The sequence below is a fragment of the Gadus chalcogrammus genome, chromosome 9 (assembly GCF_026213295.1).
Source record: "Gadus chalcogrammus isolate NIFS_2021 chromosome 9, NIFS_Gcha_1.0, whole genome shotgun sequence".
Lineage (NCBI taxonomy): Eukaryota > Metazoa > Chordata > Actinopteri > Gadiformes > Gadidae > Gadus > Gadus chalcogrammus.
In genome coordinates, this window is record NC_079420.1 from 21,373,582 (window position 1) to 21,395,281 (window position 21,700).

A 21,700-nucleotide genomic window follows, 5' to 3' on the forward strand; every position below is an offset into this window, starting at 1 on the left:
TTTAGCGTACATCCATCGGTACCCGTGAAGCTGTCCAGAGTACTGCAGTTGGTCGCTAATAAAATCCACCAGGACCCACAGAGTGTCCCCTATCTCGCAGTATCCTCTTCAGATGTCTCTCACTTATGTGGAAGGCGTGCCTACTGGCAAGTATTGATTTGATGTCCGAATATTTGAGGCCAAGCTCAAAATAAACATTGATAAATCCCCCAAACTCCATCGTTGTGGTGGTTAGTTTTTTCCTCTGACCCGAATGACGCGACCACTCGTTTGACCGCGATCTAGCATCTAGGATCGATTGCTCTTTCTTGGGTCCCCGGATGTTAACACTGAATTTCGTACATTGAATTTTGATAGTGACTTTGGCGGACTGAATTTTTGGACGCTGAAAATATTTGAGTTGAATATTTTAACGTTGAATTTTTTAACATTGAAAAATGAAGGTGAATATGATATATTGAAAATGTAAAGAGTTAAATTCAGAGGCAAAAAATTCAGGTAGGTTATTTCAATGCATAAATATTCAGTGCAACCCGATGGCACAGATTTACTTCCATACTTTCCCATGTGGCCTCTACAGGGAAAAAGCGCATTATGCTTGATGCGTTCGGACCGAGCGCTTCCGGATGTGACGCGGCGGAAGTATCCTCGAAAATGTAGTCAGATTGTAGTTTCGAAAATGCTTTACGGCACAGACACACACCCAAACATGGCACCGGCTAGATATAAACAGCTAGTTGCGAGGCAATTTGGCTTGATTTACCTTAATATAACAGGCTAGGAGTCATTGCGATGGTTCCATTATACATTTTTGTTCGATTGTTCGTTGTTTCAACTCCACCTTGCGCATCTTGGCGGAGAAAATGAATATGTTTCTGCCGGCGACCCGCCGCCCACTCTCGCGGGAGTCTCGGGTCTCGCGAAGTAACGAATTGCTTTGCGGCACAGACCCCCAAACACGGAACCGGCTCGATATAAACACAAGTAACTAAGGGATTGTTACATTCATCATAGATCAGCCGACTAAAAAGAGACAGAGAAACCCAATGTCGGAGGAACAGAAGAAGAGAAAGGGGAGACTAACCGACAGAGAGGCCAGACACGAGTAAACGTTGGGCAAGCTTTTCAGGAATAACGTGAACTGAAAGAAAAAGAAGACTTCAAATCAGACTCCGACTTGGCCGTGTTGCTTTTGAAATTGAAAGTACCCTTGGGTGAACTTTGTCCTCGTGGTATTCTTGATGTTGATAGTCTCTGTACAAATGTGTTTGCTCAACCATTTTGTTGTGAGCCCTGTAAAAATTGTTTTCTCGACCGTTTTGTTGTGAGCCCTGTATGTTTCTAGCTTGCTTGGTTGCAGCCATATAAACACCTTTGTTTCCATTGGTGTTTTGCTGTTCGTCTGTCTCGTCCCCCAGATACAGACTGAATCCCCGAATCCAGGTTCTTGTTTATTTAGATTATTATGTTGGCCAACACTCTCACACTGATTGTTCTGTTCAACCTAAGATAAAACAATTATAATCTAGGATATAAATTCTCCCCGTCAACTATAAAAAGGATGTCTTTATGTTTATTGCAATACAAATACACCGTTTTAAAAATGTATAACCTTGCCTACACTTTATGAACATTTACTTCGGACATGGCTCCACGCATTCGCCGGCTTCTTCGAAAACAAATGCACATGGCTCTCGTAGAAGTGCATGGGGAAGGGTCGTCAACGAGTTGTTACGACAGTGTTGTAAAATATCTACTACGAAGCTGTAGGGGGCGCTGTGTAGAGAAATGTGCGTGCCAAAACCAAGAAAACAGCGAAGAAATTCCCGAAGTTGCATAGTGGGCCAGGCGAAGCCTATACGACAGAACAGACAGCAACGTCAGTCTGCATTCGAAGATAAGGTAAGTCATGTTGAACCTAGCTGCTATCCTAGCTGCTATTAAATGCTGGAACAAATTTCGACGGATAAATATGTTAAACTTAATGCTGAAATTACAGTATAAACATGTTAAACTCAATGTTGAAATTACAGCCCGCCGCGATTCCCATTGAAACGAATGGCGCAGCAATTAGCCTTAAACGAGAGCTGGTAAATCTTGAAAAATGCATTAAAATGTGAGAAGACGACTCGGTTATATGCTATAGACAATAGTGTGGATGTGGTATAAAGGCTCGGTCGAATTTCGAAATTTAATATGTAAAACTAATTGTTGAAAGTACGGAGCGTCGCGCTTCCCATTGAAACGTATGGCGCGGCGATTAGCCTTGAAAACGGGAGCTGGTAAATCGTGAAATGCATTAAAATGTGAGAAGACGACTCGGTTATATGCTATCCTAGTGTATATGTGGTATACTGGCTGGGACGAATTTAGAATAATGAATTTTTGCCGGTCGCTAAAGCTGATGCTTGAAGGACAAAGGTAGGTTTATCAGGTGATGTAGCCGTCTTTGTAGGTGGTAGATGCGCCGTCCTCACTCACGTGTTGGTAATGTGGATTTAATGAAACTCCCATGCACTTCCCTCAGCCCTGCTGAGGGAAGTGGACATGGGAGTTTCATCTCTTAACAGTCGCCTTGTAGCACACTTCTTAACGGTCGCCTTGTAGTTCTAAACCATTTTATCTAATCAATGGCATGCTGCACGTCATGAATGCTCAGACTCACTTACGCCCCGTGCCCACTACATGCGTCCGTTGCATGATCCCCATTGACTTTAATGGGGACGGACGCGCAATGCATTGTGGATCCGTACGTTCCGTTGGAGCCTTCGGCTCAGTCAAGAAGTTGAAATATGTTCAACTTTTTCAGCAGCGACGGATCCGTCATCCAATCTGATCGCATCTGCAAATTTAAGCACTGTGACGCGACTCGGGCTCTGACGATGCGGGAAAGCGGGTCATCTTGCATCGCAACAAGCAGGAAGAAGCGGGAAGAACCCGGCGAAGCGATTTGATTGGCTGACGGATGCCTCTGCAAAGACTACTCCCCCATCAGTCAGCCACGCCTTCCCACCTCCGTTGACTGAAGGAGGTAGTGGGCACGGGGCGTTATGCCCCGTGCCCACTACCTCCTTCAGGGGGAGTAGTCTTTGCAGAGGCATCCGTCAGCCAATCAAATCGCTTCGCCGGGTTCTTCCCGCTACTTCCTGCTTGTTGCGATGCAAGATGACCCGATTTCCCGCTTTCCAGTATCGTCAGAGCCCGAGTCGCGTCACAGTGCTTAAATTTGCATACGCGATCTGATTGGATGACGGAACCGTCGCTGCCGAAAAAGTTGAACATTTTTCAACTTTCTGACTGTGGCGAACGCTCCAACTGAACGGACGGATCCACAATGCATTGCGCGTCCGTCCCCATTCAAAGTCAATGGGCAACGGAAAACTGACGGAGGTAGTGGGCACGGGGCGTTAGTCTCGCTTGCCTGTGTGTTGCCCCGTCACTATCATTGTGCTGATGCCATTTGGTTGTGCGTGACCGTGTCTGAAGCTGGCGTACAGGTCCTCCAGGCCCTCCCGCTGGTGACGCCTCCGTCTCCACCTCCTCCGGCACCGTCCTCCACCCCTCCCCCACCACCACCACCACCACCACAGGTTGCGGCCGCTCCACCGAAGGTTGGACTTCCTACTCGGGTTCCGGCGCAGACCAGGGTAGAGCCTCGTGGCGTCTCCGTTGAGGAGACGCCTTGCGGGGAGGCCACCATGGCGCCGGAGCCAAAGAAGAAGAGGAGGAAGATGACGATGACGGGCGACGTGGAGCAGCCGGCAACGCCCACTCCTGCTCGGACTGAGGTACAGACACACGCCAGTCGTACTCGCAGACACACGACTCGGTGGAGAGGACCGTCGGACTGCGTACTTAGCAGCGACTCGGCCTCCTCAGAGTTTGTTTTGTGTTTTTATCCTCCTCACAGACCCGGTTGCCTGAGGGCTGGCGGACAGCCCTCAACGGGGAAGAGCAGGAGCTGAACAGTAGGACCCTCAAGCGGTGGTGCGTTTGATGCTTTGGACAGTGACACGCTTGAATTACACGCTCTCGATGGTGTAACTGTAACTAAAACACTGTCGCCACCCGCTCTCAGGTTTACCTGGTCGCAGCGAGCAAAGGAAAGGGCTGCGTTGACTCCAGGCGTTGCAGCAGATGGAGGACGACCACCGGCGGCGGCGGTGGATCGTCCGGCGGCAGCAGCAACAGCGACGTCGGCGGTGCCTCAAGGCCGGGAGACGACAGCGGCAGCGAGGGGGGCGGCGGTAGCCCCGGCAGCGGCACCGGCTGTGGCAGCGGCGGTGCCTGCTCTGCCGGCGCCTGCTCAGCCCGCCCCCTCGGCTGCTTACCCGGCTTTCCCGCCGACGGCTGCTGCCGCAGCTGCAACTGGACCTTTAAGAGCAACACAGCCTCTCCTTGTGGACCTCTCACCGCCCCGGCAGAGTGTGTGGGTGCTCCCCCCACCCCCCCCCCTCCTGACGCTCCCTCGGACATTGCCGGCTCCTCACGTCCTCCCTCCGCCGCTGGCCGCCGCACAGCACGCCGGCCCTGAGCTGCCTGTACCTCGCAATACAGAATACCAGAGGAAGCAGACCGCCAAGCGGAGAGCGGCGGCACAGCCGGGCACGACTCTCTCTTCCCGGGCCGGCGTGCCACAGGCGCAGAAGTGCAGAAAATGCGGCCAGCCGAGGCGGAGGGAGACCGGACACACCCGCCACCGCGGAGAACATTTCTGTTCCGTCGCGGCGGGTAAGAGTGTGGAGGACTGGCTGAGGGAGAAGAAGGAGCGGGACCAGGGTGGAGCCCCGGACTGATGCGCACTCTTGCCGGGGTTGGTGTTGTACATAGTTCTCTTTTGTATATAGTGGTTTTTCTGTTCTGTGTGTATATAGTTCTTTTGCAGTGTTAGTGTATATAGTTGTTTGCTGTATATAGTTGTCATTTTGCAGGATTAGTGTATATATAGTTCTTTGTTTAGTTAGTTAGTTAGTGCATACACACTGCCATATTTATTTATGTATATATATTAGTGGTGGGCCGTTATCGGCGTTAACGGCTGCGTTAACACCAAACTATTATCGGGCGATTAAAAAAAAAATATCGTCGTTAATCTATTTTCAAACACTTCCTTGTTCGGACCCATCACGTGACTGAACTAACCAATCAGAAGCTAGAATTTAGACTGAGGTAAACGTGAGGGAATCAGAGCGGCAGATTCAACAGAATATCCTGACTGTTGAATATGTAAACATTAGGGGTGTGAATCTTTGGCTTCAGACGATTCGATTCGATCAACGATTCAGTAGTTGGCGATTCGATTCAAGGACAATTTTTTTTTTTTTTGGAACGATTCGATTCTGTAAACCACGATTCGATTCAGTAACTTTGAACCAAAATTCTATATCCGTGAAATAAACATGCAATAATGTGACACCCTGTCATGGGTAGATGTGTTCGAGCGTCTTGAACTAGGTGGAAAATCACTCAGGAGCCGACGAGAAGTTTGGAAAAAGATGGGATCTTTTATTTTCCCAATTTAAGGCCCATAAGGCAATAAAAATAAAACGAAAATCAACAAAAAGAAAAATACATTTCACTAAACAAACTGAATGGGCTTGAGAGTCACAAAAACATCAATTCGAACTTAAGCATACTGGACCTTTCTATTATTGCTAGATTTTGGCGTAGCCAAAATATACAAAAACGGCAATAAACATAATTACAGAAACTCGGGGTCACTTCCGGTTTACCCAGAAGTTATGACGTTAATTTAAACCCCGTTGACGCGGCACACATTCCATAATACAGGGGACTCTCTAAATCGACGCCACTTCGACCTGGGCGGGACTTTACGTCCTACGTCACTCGCTATGGGTGTGCATGTGTGCGCGTAGCCGTCACTCGCGATGGGTGTACATGTGAGAAAGGTTTTGGCTTTTAGTGTCTATGGGTTGGTAATAACGGTTCTGATGATTTTTCTGATGGAAAAGTGGTCTTTTATTTCCATAATCTTTGTTCAGTGAACGCATAAACCCGTTTGTTAGTTAGCAGTTAAACAAAATGCGATCTCTTTGTTTACAGTTACCAACGACCAACTGATGATTGGAGTATTGGGGGTTCGATTCCCTAGTGATGCAAGGTTTTTTTTCATTTTGGACTGCACACACATCGCGAGTGACGGATAGTCGCACAATGTACACACATCACTGTCTTTACAATTTCTAGGCAACCGAAGTTTAAAGATTGTCAAGTGGTTAACTCTTGAATCGCATTTACTAAGACCTGATGGGTTAGTGGTCAGAGAACAACTCATTAACGCGGGGATAAGGGGTTCGATTCCTTAATGAAACCAGCTTTTTTCTTTCATATTGGACTGGATGCAGTGTTTCCCCTAGAATTTTTTTTAGGCCCGGTGGTAAGAGCTGATAGTGTGATTTGTTATAAATATTTCACGGGATGCTAGAGTATTTGTTGGTATTTGTTGGACGAGGGGGGGGGGGGGGGGGGAGAGGTATGGAGCGATTGTTGACCGGGGGGGGGGGGTGGAGCAATTGTTGACCGGGGGGGGGGGGGGGGGGGGTTGTATGTCTTCAAACTTCGTCTGGGCAATAAGGACAAAGTCAGTGATAAAAAAAAAAAAATTATACAGGAGCATAAAGCACCAATACATATTGAGATAGCTGGTGGTGAGCTTGGATGGTTATGATATTATGGCTAATAATAATAATAAAAAAAAAATAATAATTATTATTTTTTTTTTTTTTTTTCTCTTTCATTTTTTTGGCCGGTTGTTGGCCTGGCGGGGGCGCTCGTTGGCCTGGCGGGCCGCCAGGCCTGAACAATGGTAGGGGAAACACTGGGATGTTTGTATGCCATTTTGCGTAACTTGTAGTTTATGATGAAGAAATGTTACTGGGGTTAAGGTTAGGGTAACGGTAAGACAGTGTTTTTGCAACACAATATTTCTTACAATAACAAAGTCCAAAGTTTTGATGACTCCAGTAGGAAACTTAAGATACCTAGAGAAATGCGTGTGTGCTCACAAAACGTCAACAAGTCAGCAGTGTGGTACAGGGTGATCATTTCTGATATACAGTACAAAAGCTGAAACTATTAGCCAGGAGTGGAAAAGATTCAGACGCAGACGTGGGAAGCAATAAGACACACCAACACACAGTTGTCTGTTGCAAAATGGTTCAGAGTTTAATAGAAATAGTTAGGGTTAGCTGGTATGGCGTTATCTGGTATAATAATAATAATAATAATAATAATAAATTCAATTTATATAGCGCCTTTCAAGGTACCCAAGGTCGCTTAACAAGAGGTGTACACAGGGGGGGGGGGGGCAGGTTAAAGGCCATAGGCCTCTAAGAAGAGGTGTGCCTTCAGGAGCTTTTTGAATGACTCCACTGAAGTGGCACAGCGGATATGGAGGGGGAGCAGATTCCACAGAGTGGGGGCAGAGGCGCAGAAGGCCCTGTCCCCAAAGGTCTTGAGTCTGGTGCGGGGGGTTTCCAGCTGGTCCTTAGCAGAGGACCTGAGGGACCGCAGGGGGGTGTAGGGATGGAGGAGGTCAGAGAGGTAACGGGGGGCCAGAGCATGCAGGGACTTGTAGGTGAGTAGGAGGATTTTAAACTTGATCCGGGACTTAACAGGTAACCAGTGGAGTTGCATCAGGATGGGGGTGATGTGCTGCCAGGGCTTAGTGCCAGTTAAAACCCTGGCAGCTGAGTTCTGAACATATTGCAGTCGGTCCAAGGTTTTGGAGGGGAGACCTGTGAGGATGGAATTACAATAGTCCAGACGGGTGGAGATGAAGCAGTGGATGAGTGTTTCAGTGACTGAGTCTGAGAGTGAGGGTCGGAGTCTTGCGATGTTTCTCAGATGGAAGAATGCAGATTTTGTGGTGTTGTTGATATGAGGCTGAAATGACAGGGTGGGGTCAAGGATGACACCCAGGTTGCGGACTACGGGGGATGGGGTGATAGGGCAGCCATCCACTTCCAGCAGAAGATCCCCAACCTTCCTGAGCAGTGACTTGGGGGCCACGAACAGGAGCTCCGTTTTATTGCTGTTCAATTTGAGTAGATTAGAGGTCATCCAGATTTTTAGGTCTTGCAGACAGTTGATTAGTGGGGCCGGTGGAAACTGAGTTGAGGGTTTGGTGCTGATATATAGATGGGTATCATCAGCGTAGCAGTGGAAACTGAGACCATGATGACGGATGATTTGACCAAGGGGGAGCATGTAAATGGTGAATAATAAAGGGCCGAGCACCGATCCCTGGGGAACACCATGGTTGACTGGTGCCGAGGTGGCATCGTCCAAGGTGACGTATTGTTGGCGGTTGGCGAGGTAGGACTGAAACCAGGAGAGGGCTGAGCCACTGAGACCAATGAGCTCCGCAAGACGGGTGAGGAGGATGGAATGGGATACTGTGTCAAAGGCTGCTGAGAGATCGAGGAGGATAAGAATGGAGATGAGGCCATTGTCGGCAGCAGTGAGGAGGTCGTTAGTAATTTTAATGAGGGCAGTTTCGGTGCTATGGTGAATTCTGAAGCCAGACTGAAGGGGTTCAAAGAGCTCATGGTATGGCTATAGTCTAATGTTAGCTTAGTTTGTGTTGTTTCGTCATGTTAATCGCTAGAAATAGTAAGCAGTGGCGGCTGGTGGAATTTATTTGAGGGGGGGCTGAACGTTTGCATTCCAAACCCAAAAAGGGGGGTCTGGGGGCATCCTCCCCCACAAGATTTTTTTGTGATTTTCACAAACAAACTAAGCATTCTGGTGCGTTCTGACAAAAAAGTAAAGGCAAAAAAAGAACATTCTCTCTCTCTCTGTGTGTGATAGAGATAATGGGTGACTGTGTTACGGCCAAGCCATTGTGTTGGTAAACTTCACTCATAAATATATCTACAGTCTGCATTAGTAAGCATTTAGACAAATACAAGGAAATATGAATTCCACAAAATTCATGTAAATGTGCAAACTTTTGTGTGTGGTTGTTGAAGACACACTTAAGGCATGATACCAACATAGGTTTGCAGAGGACTACATACAGTACAATATGCACACTGAAGGCCTGATGCCACCATAGGTTTGCAGAGGACTATATACAGTATGTACACTGAATAGGTTTGCAAAGGACTATATACAATATGAACACTGAAGGCCTGAAGCAACCATAGGTTTGCCGAGAACTATATACAGTATGTACACTGAATAGGTTTACAGAGGACTGTATACAATATGCACACTGAAGGCCTGATGCCACCATGTTTGCAGAGAACTATATACAGTATGTACACTGAATAGGTTTGCAGAGGACTATATACAATATGCACAATGAAGGCCTGGTCCCACCATAGGTTTGCAGAGAACTATATACAGTACGGGGTGGGGGGAGGTTGTGAGGGTCTGCAACCAGTGTCCATCTCAAGGGAAATACATATAGGCTAGTGGAATAAATATAAGTTGCTTACCTCTAGCATGGCTAGCTTCACACAGTTGTTCATATGCACTCTTGCTCGCTTGTGTTTATTTGATCCGTTCTGACAGAATGTGTCATTCCTCTTACGTCAGGTCTGTGTCCACGAACTATCACACGCACTTGTTTTAAAAAGTATACAAGGAAAGCAAAAAATTGCATTGGCATACCCAGAGCTAGTTAGCCAAGCCTGAACCAAACTGTGGAAAAACTTCTCTTGTAGGCTCTATCCTTTTCTCTTGCTTGTTGGGTTACGTTCACTTCTGGCTTTTCTGCTCCGAGTTCTTTTACTAGCTGAACTCACAGGGAAACAGTGGAAGCAGTACTCAAAGTCGCCATCTTGCTGATCTCTGAGGTAATGGCAAACGCGCGGTTACGCGCAGTGGACAGTGCACTGCGCTTGGGGCTATATCTTGAGCGCCACAAAGCCATATAATTCGACGACGCTGATTGGCGAAATTATATACTTTTCTGCCTAGCAACGGGGGAACCATTGGCTAATAATTCAGGCATGTGGGGCTGAGCGAAAAGCGCCCCACGGAAGACATCTACTTCACCAAAATGAACGTTGAACATGTCAGTGAATGAAGATTTAATCATGGGGGATTCTAAAGATATTCTCAAGTAAATGCATTGCTCGAATGCAAATAGATAAATTCTCAAAATGAGAAGATTATTTAAAAAAGAATATATAAATATAATTAAAAAAGAAAAGATGGCCGGTCGGCGGGAGGGCGGCGCCCCAGCGCCCTCTATAGGCGAGCCGCCACTGATAGTAAGTCATTTGTAGAAATATAGCCTATCATCACAGACGGTAGGAATGTCACCCACCCTCCATCGCGTACGACACTGACGCTCGTAATCCTGTAGTGCAGTGGTTTTCAAACTGGGGCGCGCCCCCCCTGGGGGGCGCCAGAGTTCTTCAGGGGGGGCGCGACGTGAGAAAAAAATAAACCCGAAAAAAAACCTGAAAGACGATGATTCAAATCATCAGTCGTACTTCAACTGTAGAAGTAACATAACTAAATCAATTTTCAACCATTTATCTTCGTGCAAACCATTTAACAAATCTACACACTTGTATCTTCAATAATATCTAAACGGAATTTTGATAGCATTTAAACTTTTTTCAGAATCACAGTTTTAGTTTCAAACCGGCGTCGTTTTCAGTTGGTTATAATAATTGAGGTCACCATAGCAACGCCGGTAAACAAACCCCGCCGAATAGTCGAATCTCTGGACTGAAAAGGCAGATCTGATTAGACTCAGAAAATTCAGAGTCAGGGACCCTGAATGAATCTGTAAACTGGCTGTTTGCTCAGATTAAGATGTTCAAATGTATTTAAAAAAGGTTTAGCAAAAACATACTAAGATAAAGTTGTTAAATTGTGTTTAAAAACGCAAAAAGATGAAATATGTTTAAAAAATATGTTAGAAAATTTGTTTCAAATGTTTCAAAAATATGTTCCAAATGTTTTAAAATTATGATCGGAGATGTTTGAAATGTGTAAAATAATTAAAATAGCTTTCAAAACACAGGTATTTAGAAAAAAAAATTGGGGGGGGGGGGGGGGCTCAGCTGAATTTTTTTCTCTGAGGGGGGGCTCACTCTCTCACACTTTGAAAACCCCTGTAGTGCAATGGGGGTTCGTGCACAGATCCGAGACAAACGGCTACGCCCACACATGCACACCCATAGCGAGTGACGTAGGACGTAAAGTCCCGCCCAGGTTGAAGTGGCGTCGATTTAGAGAGTCCCATAATACAGGCCGTTTCTCAATTCCTAGCACGCGTACTACGGACTCGATGACTTGCAAGTACGGACTTGGCAAGTCCGTACTTCAAAAACGCCGTAAAATGTAGAAAAACGCTGTATTTTACGCCGTCATGCGCAAAAAAAGCGCTGCTTTTTACGCCGCAATTGAGCCTTTCAAAAGCGCGTGTAAAAAGCGACGTTTTGAACATCATACCGCGTGTAAAATACGGCGCTTTTGTGCACATCACAACGCCGTAAAGTACGGCGTTTCTCTAGTATGCTAATAATCTCCGCCCTTCTTTTCTCTCAGCCAATGCATTTGAAGTGTTTGCGCCCAATCGCTGAACAAGACGGCTACGCCCACACATGCACACCCATAGCGAGTGACGTAGGACGTAAAGTCCTGCCCAGGTTGAAGTGGCGTCGATTTAGAGAGTCCCATAATACAGGCCGTTTCTCAATTCCTAGCACGCGTACTACGGACTCGATGACTTGCAAGTACGGACTTGGCAAGTCCGTACTTCAAAAACGCCGTAAAATGTAGAAAAACGCTGTATTTTACGCCGTCATGCGCAAAAAAAGCGCTGCTTTTTACGCCGCAATTGAGCCTTTCAAAAGCGCGTGTAAAAAGCGACGTTTTGAACATCATACCGCGTGTAAAATACGGCGCTTTTGTGCACATCACAACGCCGTAAAGTACGGCGTTTCTCTAGTATGCTAATAATCTCCGCCCTTCTTTTCTCTCAGCCAATGCATTTGAAGTGTTTGCGCCCAATCGCTGAACAAGACAAGCAGACCAAATCAGTTCAACACAGATCTCCTCTCATTTGGCGTTAGTTGTAGCGTCATATTCATATTAGAGCTGTCAAGCGATTAAAATATTTAATCGCATTAATGTCATAGTTAACTCTAATTAATCGCGATTAATCGCAAATTATTTTTCTATGCTAAAATCCCTTGATTTTTTTGTCCCATAATTCTTCTCATTTTAATTCTCTTATCAACATGGTGAAGTGCATCGGCTTGCCTTGTGCAAATGATTTTTTATTGATAACAACATTGGCATATACACTGATCAAAACAGGACGATACATTGTCATTTGAACATAGCAGTCAGGCTACTGCTTCTTTGTTTTGAGCAAAAGAAAAAAAAAAAAGTTTTTTTTATTCTTTTTTTATAAAATAATTGCGTTAATCGCGCGATAAAAAATTTAACGCTGTTAAATTTTGTTTGCGTTAACGCCGTTAATAACGCGTTTAACTGACAGCTCTAATTCATATAGATATATATATTAATGAATGCAGTTTCAACGTTGTGATAACCGTGGTCCAATCGATAGACTCTTGCTATGTAGGGAAGAGGTTGTCGGATCGAATCCATTTATTGTCAGATTTGTGCTTTTGTCAGATGGTCACGCTTTTATGATCGCAATGCTTTTTAGTCCGCAAGCCAGACCTCCTGTGTTATAAGTTCCAAATTCAGTGCCTTTTTAGTCAGCCAGCCAGATCATCTAGGTGTCTTGTTACACGCTTAATAAGTTAATTATATTTAAATTATTACAGCCATGGAGCCTTTATTTTCGCGGAGTTATCGTAACATCCTCTCTTGTTCAATCGATATAAATACACAGTGGAAAGGAGTGAGAGGGAGCCATAGAGAGAGACACTGATGAACTGGGGAGCCATGCTCTACGTTCAGAGGCTTGTAACAGTCTACTGAGTCTGACACGGTGCTTAAATGGGCTCTGGAGACGCAGGAATGTTGTTGGATTCAACTATTTGCATGGAAGCAAAAAAATATCTCCCCATCAAGGCCACCAGCAGTGTAGCCTACGAAAAGAATAGACTGATATGAATGCTTCAAATATTAAAACTTGATTGATTAGACAGACAGACAGACACTTTATTTACCCCAAACTAACTTTCATAATCCAGCAGGTTACACAATACAAAAAACTCTTACACAAATACAGACAGCCTATACAGTAGGCTAATACAGCGCCCACCTCAGCAAAAGGTAAAATGTAAAAAGAAGATATAAGCTACATTTAAAATACAGAGGCTGTAGCCTACATAAAAATACAGATGCCACATGAAATATGAAAATAGGATGCAATGTATAAATATGCAAAACTAGGATATAACTAGGCTATAATGAGAATACTTGGTTAACTTACATCTGTGCAATGACTATCATCCTAAATTAAATTAGTTAGATGGAAAGATTTTTGTCTATGGAATGATCCTGTCACTTTACTGCCACATTTGTGTGTGTCAGTAAAGTGATGAGGTAGAAGTATCCGTGTATGGTTCGTTCTTTGAATATTCCGATTTATAACAAAATCAGAAAAAACAATTAACAGGATTGTTTTTTGGTTTTTCTGATTTGGTTTTGAAACTGAAAAAGGGCAAAAGGAATAAACAAATAAACAGCATTTGATTTTGTGTTTGTGTGTTGGTTTTTAAAACCTGAAACAGAAAAACAAATAGGGCCTACAAAAATAGATACATTTATAGTTATAGGCTACACCAGAAGGCAGAACGCAGCGAAGAAAAAAGAGCCAACCACCTAAACCAGCAATAGACATGTCTAATTATATTTAGCCTTATTTATGGCCGCACTTGAACCTTATGGTGATTTTATTCGTGAACTATTTGACACTGGAAAGACACGACGCGATCAGTACCGCTCTAAAGCATTCTGGTGCCCCGAAGTACTCCGTTATGATGGTGAGGAGGTTCTGTGTGGAGCACAACCTTCGAAGAAGAAATCTAGTTTCGCCGGCTCCCATGGGAAACAATAAAGCTGCCCATTGTAGAATGCGAGAGACTCGATGGAACATTTGAAACGTCTTTATATGTATTATTATTTATTTTTAAACAACCTCTTGCCTACAGAGCAAGCGTCTCTATCGATTGGGCCACGGCCACGGTGACCACACTGTAGGAACTGGATTTACTAATATATATCGATATGACGCTACAACTAACAACAAATGCGAGGAGAACTCCTCAAAGCAGATCTATGCTAAACTGATTTGGTCTGCTTGTCTTGTTCAGCGATTGGGCGCAAACACTTCAAATGCATTGGCTGCGAGAAAAGAAGGGCTGAGATTATTAGCATACTAGAGAGACGCCGTATTTTACGGCGTTGTGATGTGCACAAAAGCGCCGTATTTTACGCGCGGTATGATGTTCAAAACGGCGCTTTTTACGCGCGCTCTTGAAATGCTTAATTGCGGCGTAAAAAGCAGCGCTTTTTTGCGCATGACGGCGTAAAATACAGCGTTTTTCTACATTTTACGGCGTAATGAAGGTGAAACGCGTCTAAATTATGCCGTTTTCTGGCGGGGATGGCTTGCCATAGAACAGTGCTCGGGCAACGACTGATGACGTTTCACGAGTCCACGAGCACACGAGCACGCACAAGTATGCGAATTGAGAAACGGCCAAAGTCTAGACGAGATGCTGATAAGACGAACATTTACGCTGTGTTAACATGTAACTTTTAAACTAAACAAACCTGGAAGTGACAACGACATACTTGTTTGAATGGTTATTGCAACAGAACAGGTGACGTTAATGGCAAATGGTATTAAACAGAACGTTGTAATGATGGTACTTGCTAGATTGTGTTAAACTGCCGTAGCGCGCATGATAAATGACATGGTTGATAAATGATTTTAAAACAGTAGGAAGGTAACGTAATACATAGTCAAACAAGACAAACACACAGGCAACATTGACGGAAGCTATGCGCCCCGTCACACACCCCTTGTCAATTTTACCATTATTCTTTGCGAAGCCAAAATGCTTCCACACTTAGGATTTCAAGTTTGCTGGTGCATTAACAATCTCGCTGCCGCTCGGTGCCATGTTTGAAATGCACCAGTAGAGGGTGAGGGAGAAAAAAAACTTGTGGGACTTCCTTGCAAGCTGACTAGCTGATGACAGAGTTACGGATTACCGAGCTGCGCTTCACAAAATTAACGTGTAAACTAAGTCTTAAAACATTAATCATAATCGATTCATACGATTTAAAGCATTTATATCGATTATTGGTGAAGCCAAAGCGATTCATTCTATTTATTTATTTTAGCAGATCGATTTAGTTGAATCGGTAGGACTGACAATCGATTCATCGATGCATCGCATGAATCGTTACAACCCTAGTAAACATGTAAATATGTAAGTAATAATTGTGTAACATAAATGATTAACTGACTAAAATATTTAACTTATAGTCAGTTTTCAAATCTTTAACTTCTAAACCTTACATTATTACCGCGTCTACACCCACCTGGACAAGTCAGGGAGCACTGTGAGGGTCACGTTCTTTGACTTCTCCAGTGCGTTCAATACCATCAGGCCTGCTGTACTGGGTGACAAGCTGATGGCGATGCTGGTGGAACCCCCCATTGTGCCCTGGATTGTGGATTACCTCACTGGCCGACCACAGTACGTGCGCTTGCGGCACTGTGTGTCGGATACGGTGGTCAGCAATACCGGGGCCCCTGAAGGGACTGTCCTTTCTCCTTTCCTCTTCACCCTTTACACCACAGACTTCAGCTACCAGACAGTCTTGCCATCTTCAGAAGTTCTCTGATGACTCTGCTGTCGTTGGTTGTATCAGTAAGGGTGAGGAGGCTGAATACAGGGCTGTGGTGGACAACTTTGTCACATGGTGTGAGCAGAAACACCTGCAGCTCAACTCAACTAAAACCAAAGAGCTGGTGGTGGATCTGAGGAGATCTAAGACACCAATGACCCCAGTTTCCATCCAGGGTCATAACGTGGACATCGTTGAACATTACAAATATCTGGGGCCCGGGGGTGTTCATTGATAACAAACTGGACTGGACTAAGAACATGGAAGTCCTTTACAAGAAGGGACAGAGCTGCCTCTATTTTCTAAGGAGGCTCCGCTCTTTTAACATCTGCCGGACTATGCTGAGGATGTTTTATGAGTCTGTGGTGGCCAGTGCTATTCTGTTTGCTGTTGTGTGCTGGGGCAGCAGACAGAGTAGCAGATGCCAACAGACTCAACAAGCTGATCAGGAAGGCCAGTGACGTTGTGGGGGTGGAGCTGGACACTTTGACAGCAGTGTTAGACAGGAGGATGCTGTCAAAGTTGCGGACGATCCTGCAGTATGGCTCTCACCCTCTCCAAAACGCTCTGGTCAAACAGAGGAGCTCCTTCAGTGAGAGACTCATTGCTCCTAAATGCACCACTGATCGCCACAGGAAGTCATTCCTGCCTGTGGCTATTAAACTCTATAAATCCTCCCTCTGATAATCGGACAAATTACTATTTAAAATAAACAAAATATAATTTATTCTTTCACTCTTAATTTTCATTGCTATTTGCAATGTAAATATTGAATTGTAAATATAACCCACTAAGAGATGTCCACTTCTTACTTTTATTTTTATTTTATTTATAATCTTATCTTATCTTCTATGCTTGTAGGGTATTTCTATTTCTATTGTATGGAGCACCTGGAACAACAACGGAACAACAATTTCCCCCAGGGGATCAATAAAGTGATTCTGATTATGGATTATTACATGGCTCTTCTCAATGCTGTAGACTGCTCCATTCACTTGCATGGGCCTTCCCAACGTTCAGCTGTCAATTGTTTTTGTTTATGCTCCGTTCACTTGCATGGGCAATTCACAACTTCCGGCGGTGAATTATATTTGATAATTCACCGTTGCCAAGTATAATTGACCGCTGTCAAGGTAAACAATGTTTTTTTTTGCCATTTTAATCTAGATTAATTCCAAAATTAATCTAGATTAAAAATATATATATATGCCCACCACACGTATGTATGTATGTATGTATGTATGTATGTATGTATGTATGTATGTATGTATATGTTTATATGTATGAATGCATGAATAAAAAAATAAATATTCTTTCGACGGTACATGCTTGTCCCTTGTTTGTTTTTCTTCTTAAGCAAAAAGTCCACAAGAATAATAACTGGTTTGTTCATTTCAATGAAGTCATAACACTTACAGCAAATGGATTATAAATATATACATAAAGCAATAAATTGACAACAATAATAAATGGTGTTATTTTAATATAATACTCACAAGAATAATAAATGTTTTTATTTCAATAGTCATAACGCTGACAGCAAATGGATTATAAAAATATATCATTGAAAGCAATAAGTTGACAATAAATGCCATTATTTTAATATAATCACAAGAATAATAATAAATTCAGTTCAATTGTATTTCTATAGCCCTTAATCACCATTACAGTCTCAAAGGGCTTAAGTTAACAGGCCAAATATGGATCACACCCCCCTTTACCCAAGCCCCCACAGGGGCAAGAAAAAACTGGTTTTGGCTGAGAAAGATTGGCTGAGAAACTGAGAGCTTCGCTGGACAGATAGCGCAAAAGATAAAGTGGCTGAGAAACGTTCTTCTCTTTATTTATCCGACAGAAAATAGGAAAAAACCCAACTCATCGCCGTCGATAAAGAAAAATGTTTTTACGACCCACCAATCAGCAAACGACAACAGACACCCAAAGTGTCGGATCGAATCCCCGTGAAATCAACGCTTTTTACCGGCCGTTTTCGATCGGAAATGAAGACGAGAACCCTTCGTTATGTTATAATTATTATTATATTACAATAAAGCCATTTATTATTGTCAACTTAGTGCTTTATAATCCATTTGCTGTAAGTGTTATGACTTCATTGAAATAAACAAACCATTTATTATTATTCTTGTGATTAAAATTATTATATTATAATGCCATTTATTATTGTCGTCAAGTCCCTTATAAGAAGCCTGGGTGGAATACTGGTGGATCCTAATCTTACTTTTAACAAACAGGTTGTAAAGTTTCTTTCAGTTAAGAAATATTTCTAAAGTAAAACCTCTTCTGACTGTCACTGACTTTGAAAAAGGAATCCATGCATTTGCAACTCCCAGGCCGGACTACTTTAATATGGAGGTAGATTTGTGTCTTTATTATGCAATCAAAAATAATAGGATCGAGAGCAAAACTTTCCACACTGCAATCAAAAAATAGGTTTGAGAGCAAAACTTTCCACACTGCAATCAAAAAATAGATTTGAGAGCAAAAGTATCGACACTGCAATCAAAAAATGTTTTATTGCAAGATAAATTAATGTGATAAAAAAAATATTAATGGGAATCCAAAAGTTTTGTTTGCAAACCCAAAAGTTTTGTTTGCAAATCCAAAAGTTTTGTTTGCGAATCCAAAAGTTTTCTTTGCGAATCAAAAGCTTTGTTTGCGAATCCTAAAGTTTTGCTTGCGAATCCAAAAGCTTTGCTTGCTGTTGAGCTGAATCTCGTGGGCGGGACCTACGCCGAAAGATGTAAAGGTACGAACACACCAAACGCGTACCCGCGTAAAGATGTACACGCGTAACGCAGCTAAAATGTTGCTTGACCATTTTGTGTCAAAAATGGTCCTACGCTGCTACGCGCCTACGCTCCTACGCGCCTAGATGAGTCCATGTCCATGCAAGTGAACAGAGCGTTCCCTCTTCGTCATAACTATCAAACCAAACATCCTTCACATTCACCGAGGGAACATTACGAAAGTAAAATGCACATTTCTCGCTAAAAATGTTTCCATAAACGCATTTAATGGCGTAACTATGTTACTATTTCCACCCAGAATAAAGAAAGTTGTCGGCCGTGGCTGCGCTGGAGTCCGAGGTAGGAAACCCAAACGCCACCGTGTTTGGGTGATAGAGTTTAGATCGGGTTAGATTAAATAATCTCGGATATAATTAACAATAATCGGGTTAAATAACTTCACATGGTGTGTCTGGTGTGTTTCCAGCATTCGTAGTGTTGATCAGCAGATATATAGTCCGCCAAGACGTTGAGGTTGCTTAGTAACCAGAGACTCTGTCCATGCAAGTGAACGGAGCGTTCCCTCTTCGTCATAACTATCAAACCAAACATCCTTCACATTCACCGAGCGAACATTATGAAAGCAAAATGCACATTTCTCGCTAAAAATGTTTCCATAAAAGCATTTAATGGCATAACTATGTTACTATTTCCACACAGAATAAAGAAAGATGTCGGCCGTATGCTTCTGTCCAAGCTCACTACTCTCTGCCAGTGACGTCGGGTCAAGCTCAACGCTGATTGGGCAACGCGGCTAATCGTCATGCGTATGAGCGTAAAAAGTTCAATTTTTTTAACTTTTTTGTATATGTGGGTCAAAGACGAGACGCTCATTTTTTTGTGAACATGAGGATGAAATACATTTAAAAGTGTTAAAATTTGAGAAAAATCTATCAAATCATTTTCAAACATCATTTTCTTCAAGACCAAATCTAAAAGTTCTGGTTTCATCCAATTTTGTGAGAATATTAAGAGAATAATGGTAAAATTGTCAACATGGTGTAACCATAAAAACTTAGTACCAAGTTATAAAACTTGCTGATAAATGGTACTTTCTAATACTAAATATTAGTAGTGAAACATCATTGTTTAGAATATTTTAATTAATAAGGGGAATCATGTCTGCAAGGTCAACCTCTTGAAATGTCAAGTGGTGTAACCGCATATTAGGGGCCATTTTGTAAATATTGTGCCAGAAGATCATGTGACAGGATATGATGTCACAGAGAAGGACCCCTGAAGACACTGACTGCTACAAGTCAAGGTTAGTAACTCTCTCTGAAATTTTACATATTTAAGCTTTTTTAAGCCATGGCCAGGCTTGTTAAGGTTACATTTCAAATGGTATGACCTCGGTAAAAAAAATATTAAACAATTTTTATCAAAGTTATTATATTTAATGTAAAACATGTGTTTAAATGTTCACACCAAGGTTAAGTGTTGACCTAGGTGTCCTTAATAATGCCTGCAAATTTTGGTTTTAAACTGAAATGTCAAATGGTGTAACCGGTTACACCATTTGACATCCTCCTAAAAAGGAAGATGTCAAATGGTGTAACCGGTTACACCGGTTACACCATTTGACTTAAAAAACAACATTTCAATTAAAAAACAAAATTAGAGGGCCAATTTGATAAATTTAGGGCCAAAAGCTGTATATGTGATGCTGATTATAATATTTTTTTATAGTTTAAATAGTGACTCATACTGTTCAATATAAACAGCAGGTTAAAATGTGTTTTTTTTTCTCCATGAATTTATCGATAGATTAATTTGTTTGTTTATTTGTATTTGTTTAATTATTCATTTGGTTAATTATTTAATTATTTATGTATATATCTAAATATGTATTTATTAATCCATTCATTCATTTGAATGCACATTTCTATGATACTGTACATTATAGCCTATGTAAGCCTATGTAATGCAAACAATAAGCTTTCTATCCTCTTGTCCCTTAACAGATGGCTCTTTCAAGTAAAGAAAAGGTGGCTCGCCACAGAGCACGACTCAATGCAGACCCTGCTGCAAGGGCCACTTACCTGGCCAAAAGAAAGGAAAGGTTAAGGACTGCCAGTGTAAAGTCAGTGATGTAGATGTTCTGAAAGGCTAGTGGAAATGAGAAGTGTGAGGTGGTAATGAAGGATAAGTTTTAGTTCTAGACATAAAAGGCTAATTTTTTTTTTTTCTGTTGTACTCTTAGTTATCAAAGGAGGAAAAGAGAGGGAAAAATTACGAACACCCCAGTAGCGGCACTGCCAAAGCAAAAACAGAGGAAGTTGAGGGAAAAGTGGAGGCAGTCGCAGAGACAGTACAGGAACGCACACAGGGTACTTGCCGATGTGCTGAACCTGACTCCTCCATCACTAAATTCGTCAGCGGATGATGGCCCTCCTCAGCCCATAGGAAACCTTGACCATGACTATGTACAGCCAGAGAGACCACAGGCCTCATCGACTCCGTTAAGGCCAGCACAGACAAGTGTCAGCAAACAACACAGCGCAGCAATGAAGGAGAAGCAGAGGCTGAGTTCTGAGCTCCGTAGAGTAAAGAAGGAGCTTACGGTAGCGAAAACAAAGGCAGAAAAGCTGCAAAGAAAACTGGAAAGACAAAAGAAAGAAAGAAAAGAGCAGAAAGTCAGTGAGAAGAACAAACAGAGGGACAAAAAGAAAATCTCTGAGAATAGAAAGGAGCACGTGGTCAGATATCTGTGTAGGGATGAGAGTAGCCGCATGTTGCCTGGCAAAAAAGATACTGTCACAAAGAACAAAACCAAAAAGCAAAGGAGAGTGCTGCCTCTCTCCTTGAAAGATTTACATAGCAGCTACTCTGAAACCGCATTGAGGCACCACAAAGTATCATATAGACAGTTCCTTAGATACTGCCCATTTTACGTGACTCCTCCCAAAGAGTCCGACCGAAACACGTGCGCATGCTATGACCACCAAAATTTTAAACTAATAGTGGACAAATTACAGCAGAAAGGAATCATACTGACAAACAGTGTATCTGAACTGCTGGCGCTCATTGCCTGTGATACTTCCAGGATGCAATGTATG

At 43.0% G+C, this 21,700-nt stretch overlaps 1 protein-coding gene across 2 annotated transcripts; it reads left to right on the forward strand.

Moving 5' to 3' along the window:
- Positions 1-1,681: 1,681 nt before the first annotated feature.
- On the forward strand, positions 1,682-6,364 carry LOC130389108 (uncharacterized). 2 transcript variants are annotated; one of them, XM_056598779.1, is made up of 4 exons: positions 1,682-1,902; positions 3,487-3,788; positions 3,911-3,987; positions 4,079-6,364. In XM_056598779.1, the coding sequence occupies exons 2-4, from the start codon at positions 3,699-3,701 to the stop codon at positions 4,794-4,796; spliced, it is 885 nt and encodes a 294-aa protein (XP_056454754.1). In that variant the 5' UTR covers positions 1,682-1,902; positions 3,487-3,698; the 3' UTR covers positions 4,797-6,364. The 2 variants fall into 2 exon arrangements, with proteins under 2 accessions (XP_056454754.1, XP_056454753.1); XM_056598778.1 differs by having other exon boundaries at positions 3,591-3,788.
- Positions 6,365-21,700: the final 15,336 nt, after the last annotated feature.

What these genes read in the sequence shown, in the direction of transcription:
- LOC130389108 (XM_056598778.1), top strand. Translation starts at nt 1,789, where the DNA reads ATGTGCGTGCCAAAACCAAGAAAACAGCGAAGAAATTCCCGAAGTTGC. An exon ending in AGTCTGCATTCGAAGATAAG is followed by an intron (nt 1,903 to 3,590) that starts GTAAGTCATGTT and finishes CCACCACCACAG; the next exon opens with GTTGCGGCCGCTCCACCGAA. An exon ending in AGTAGGACCCTCAAGCGGTG is followed by an intron (nt 3,988 to 4,078) that starts GTGCGTTTGATG and finishes ACCCGCTCTCAG; the next exon opens with GTTTACCTGGTCGCAGCGAG.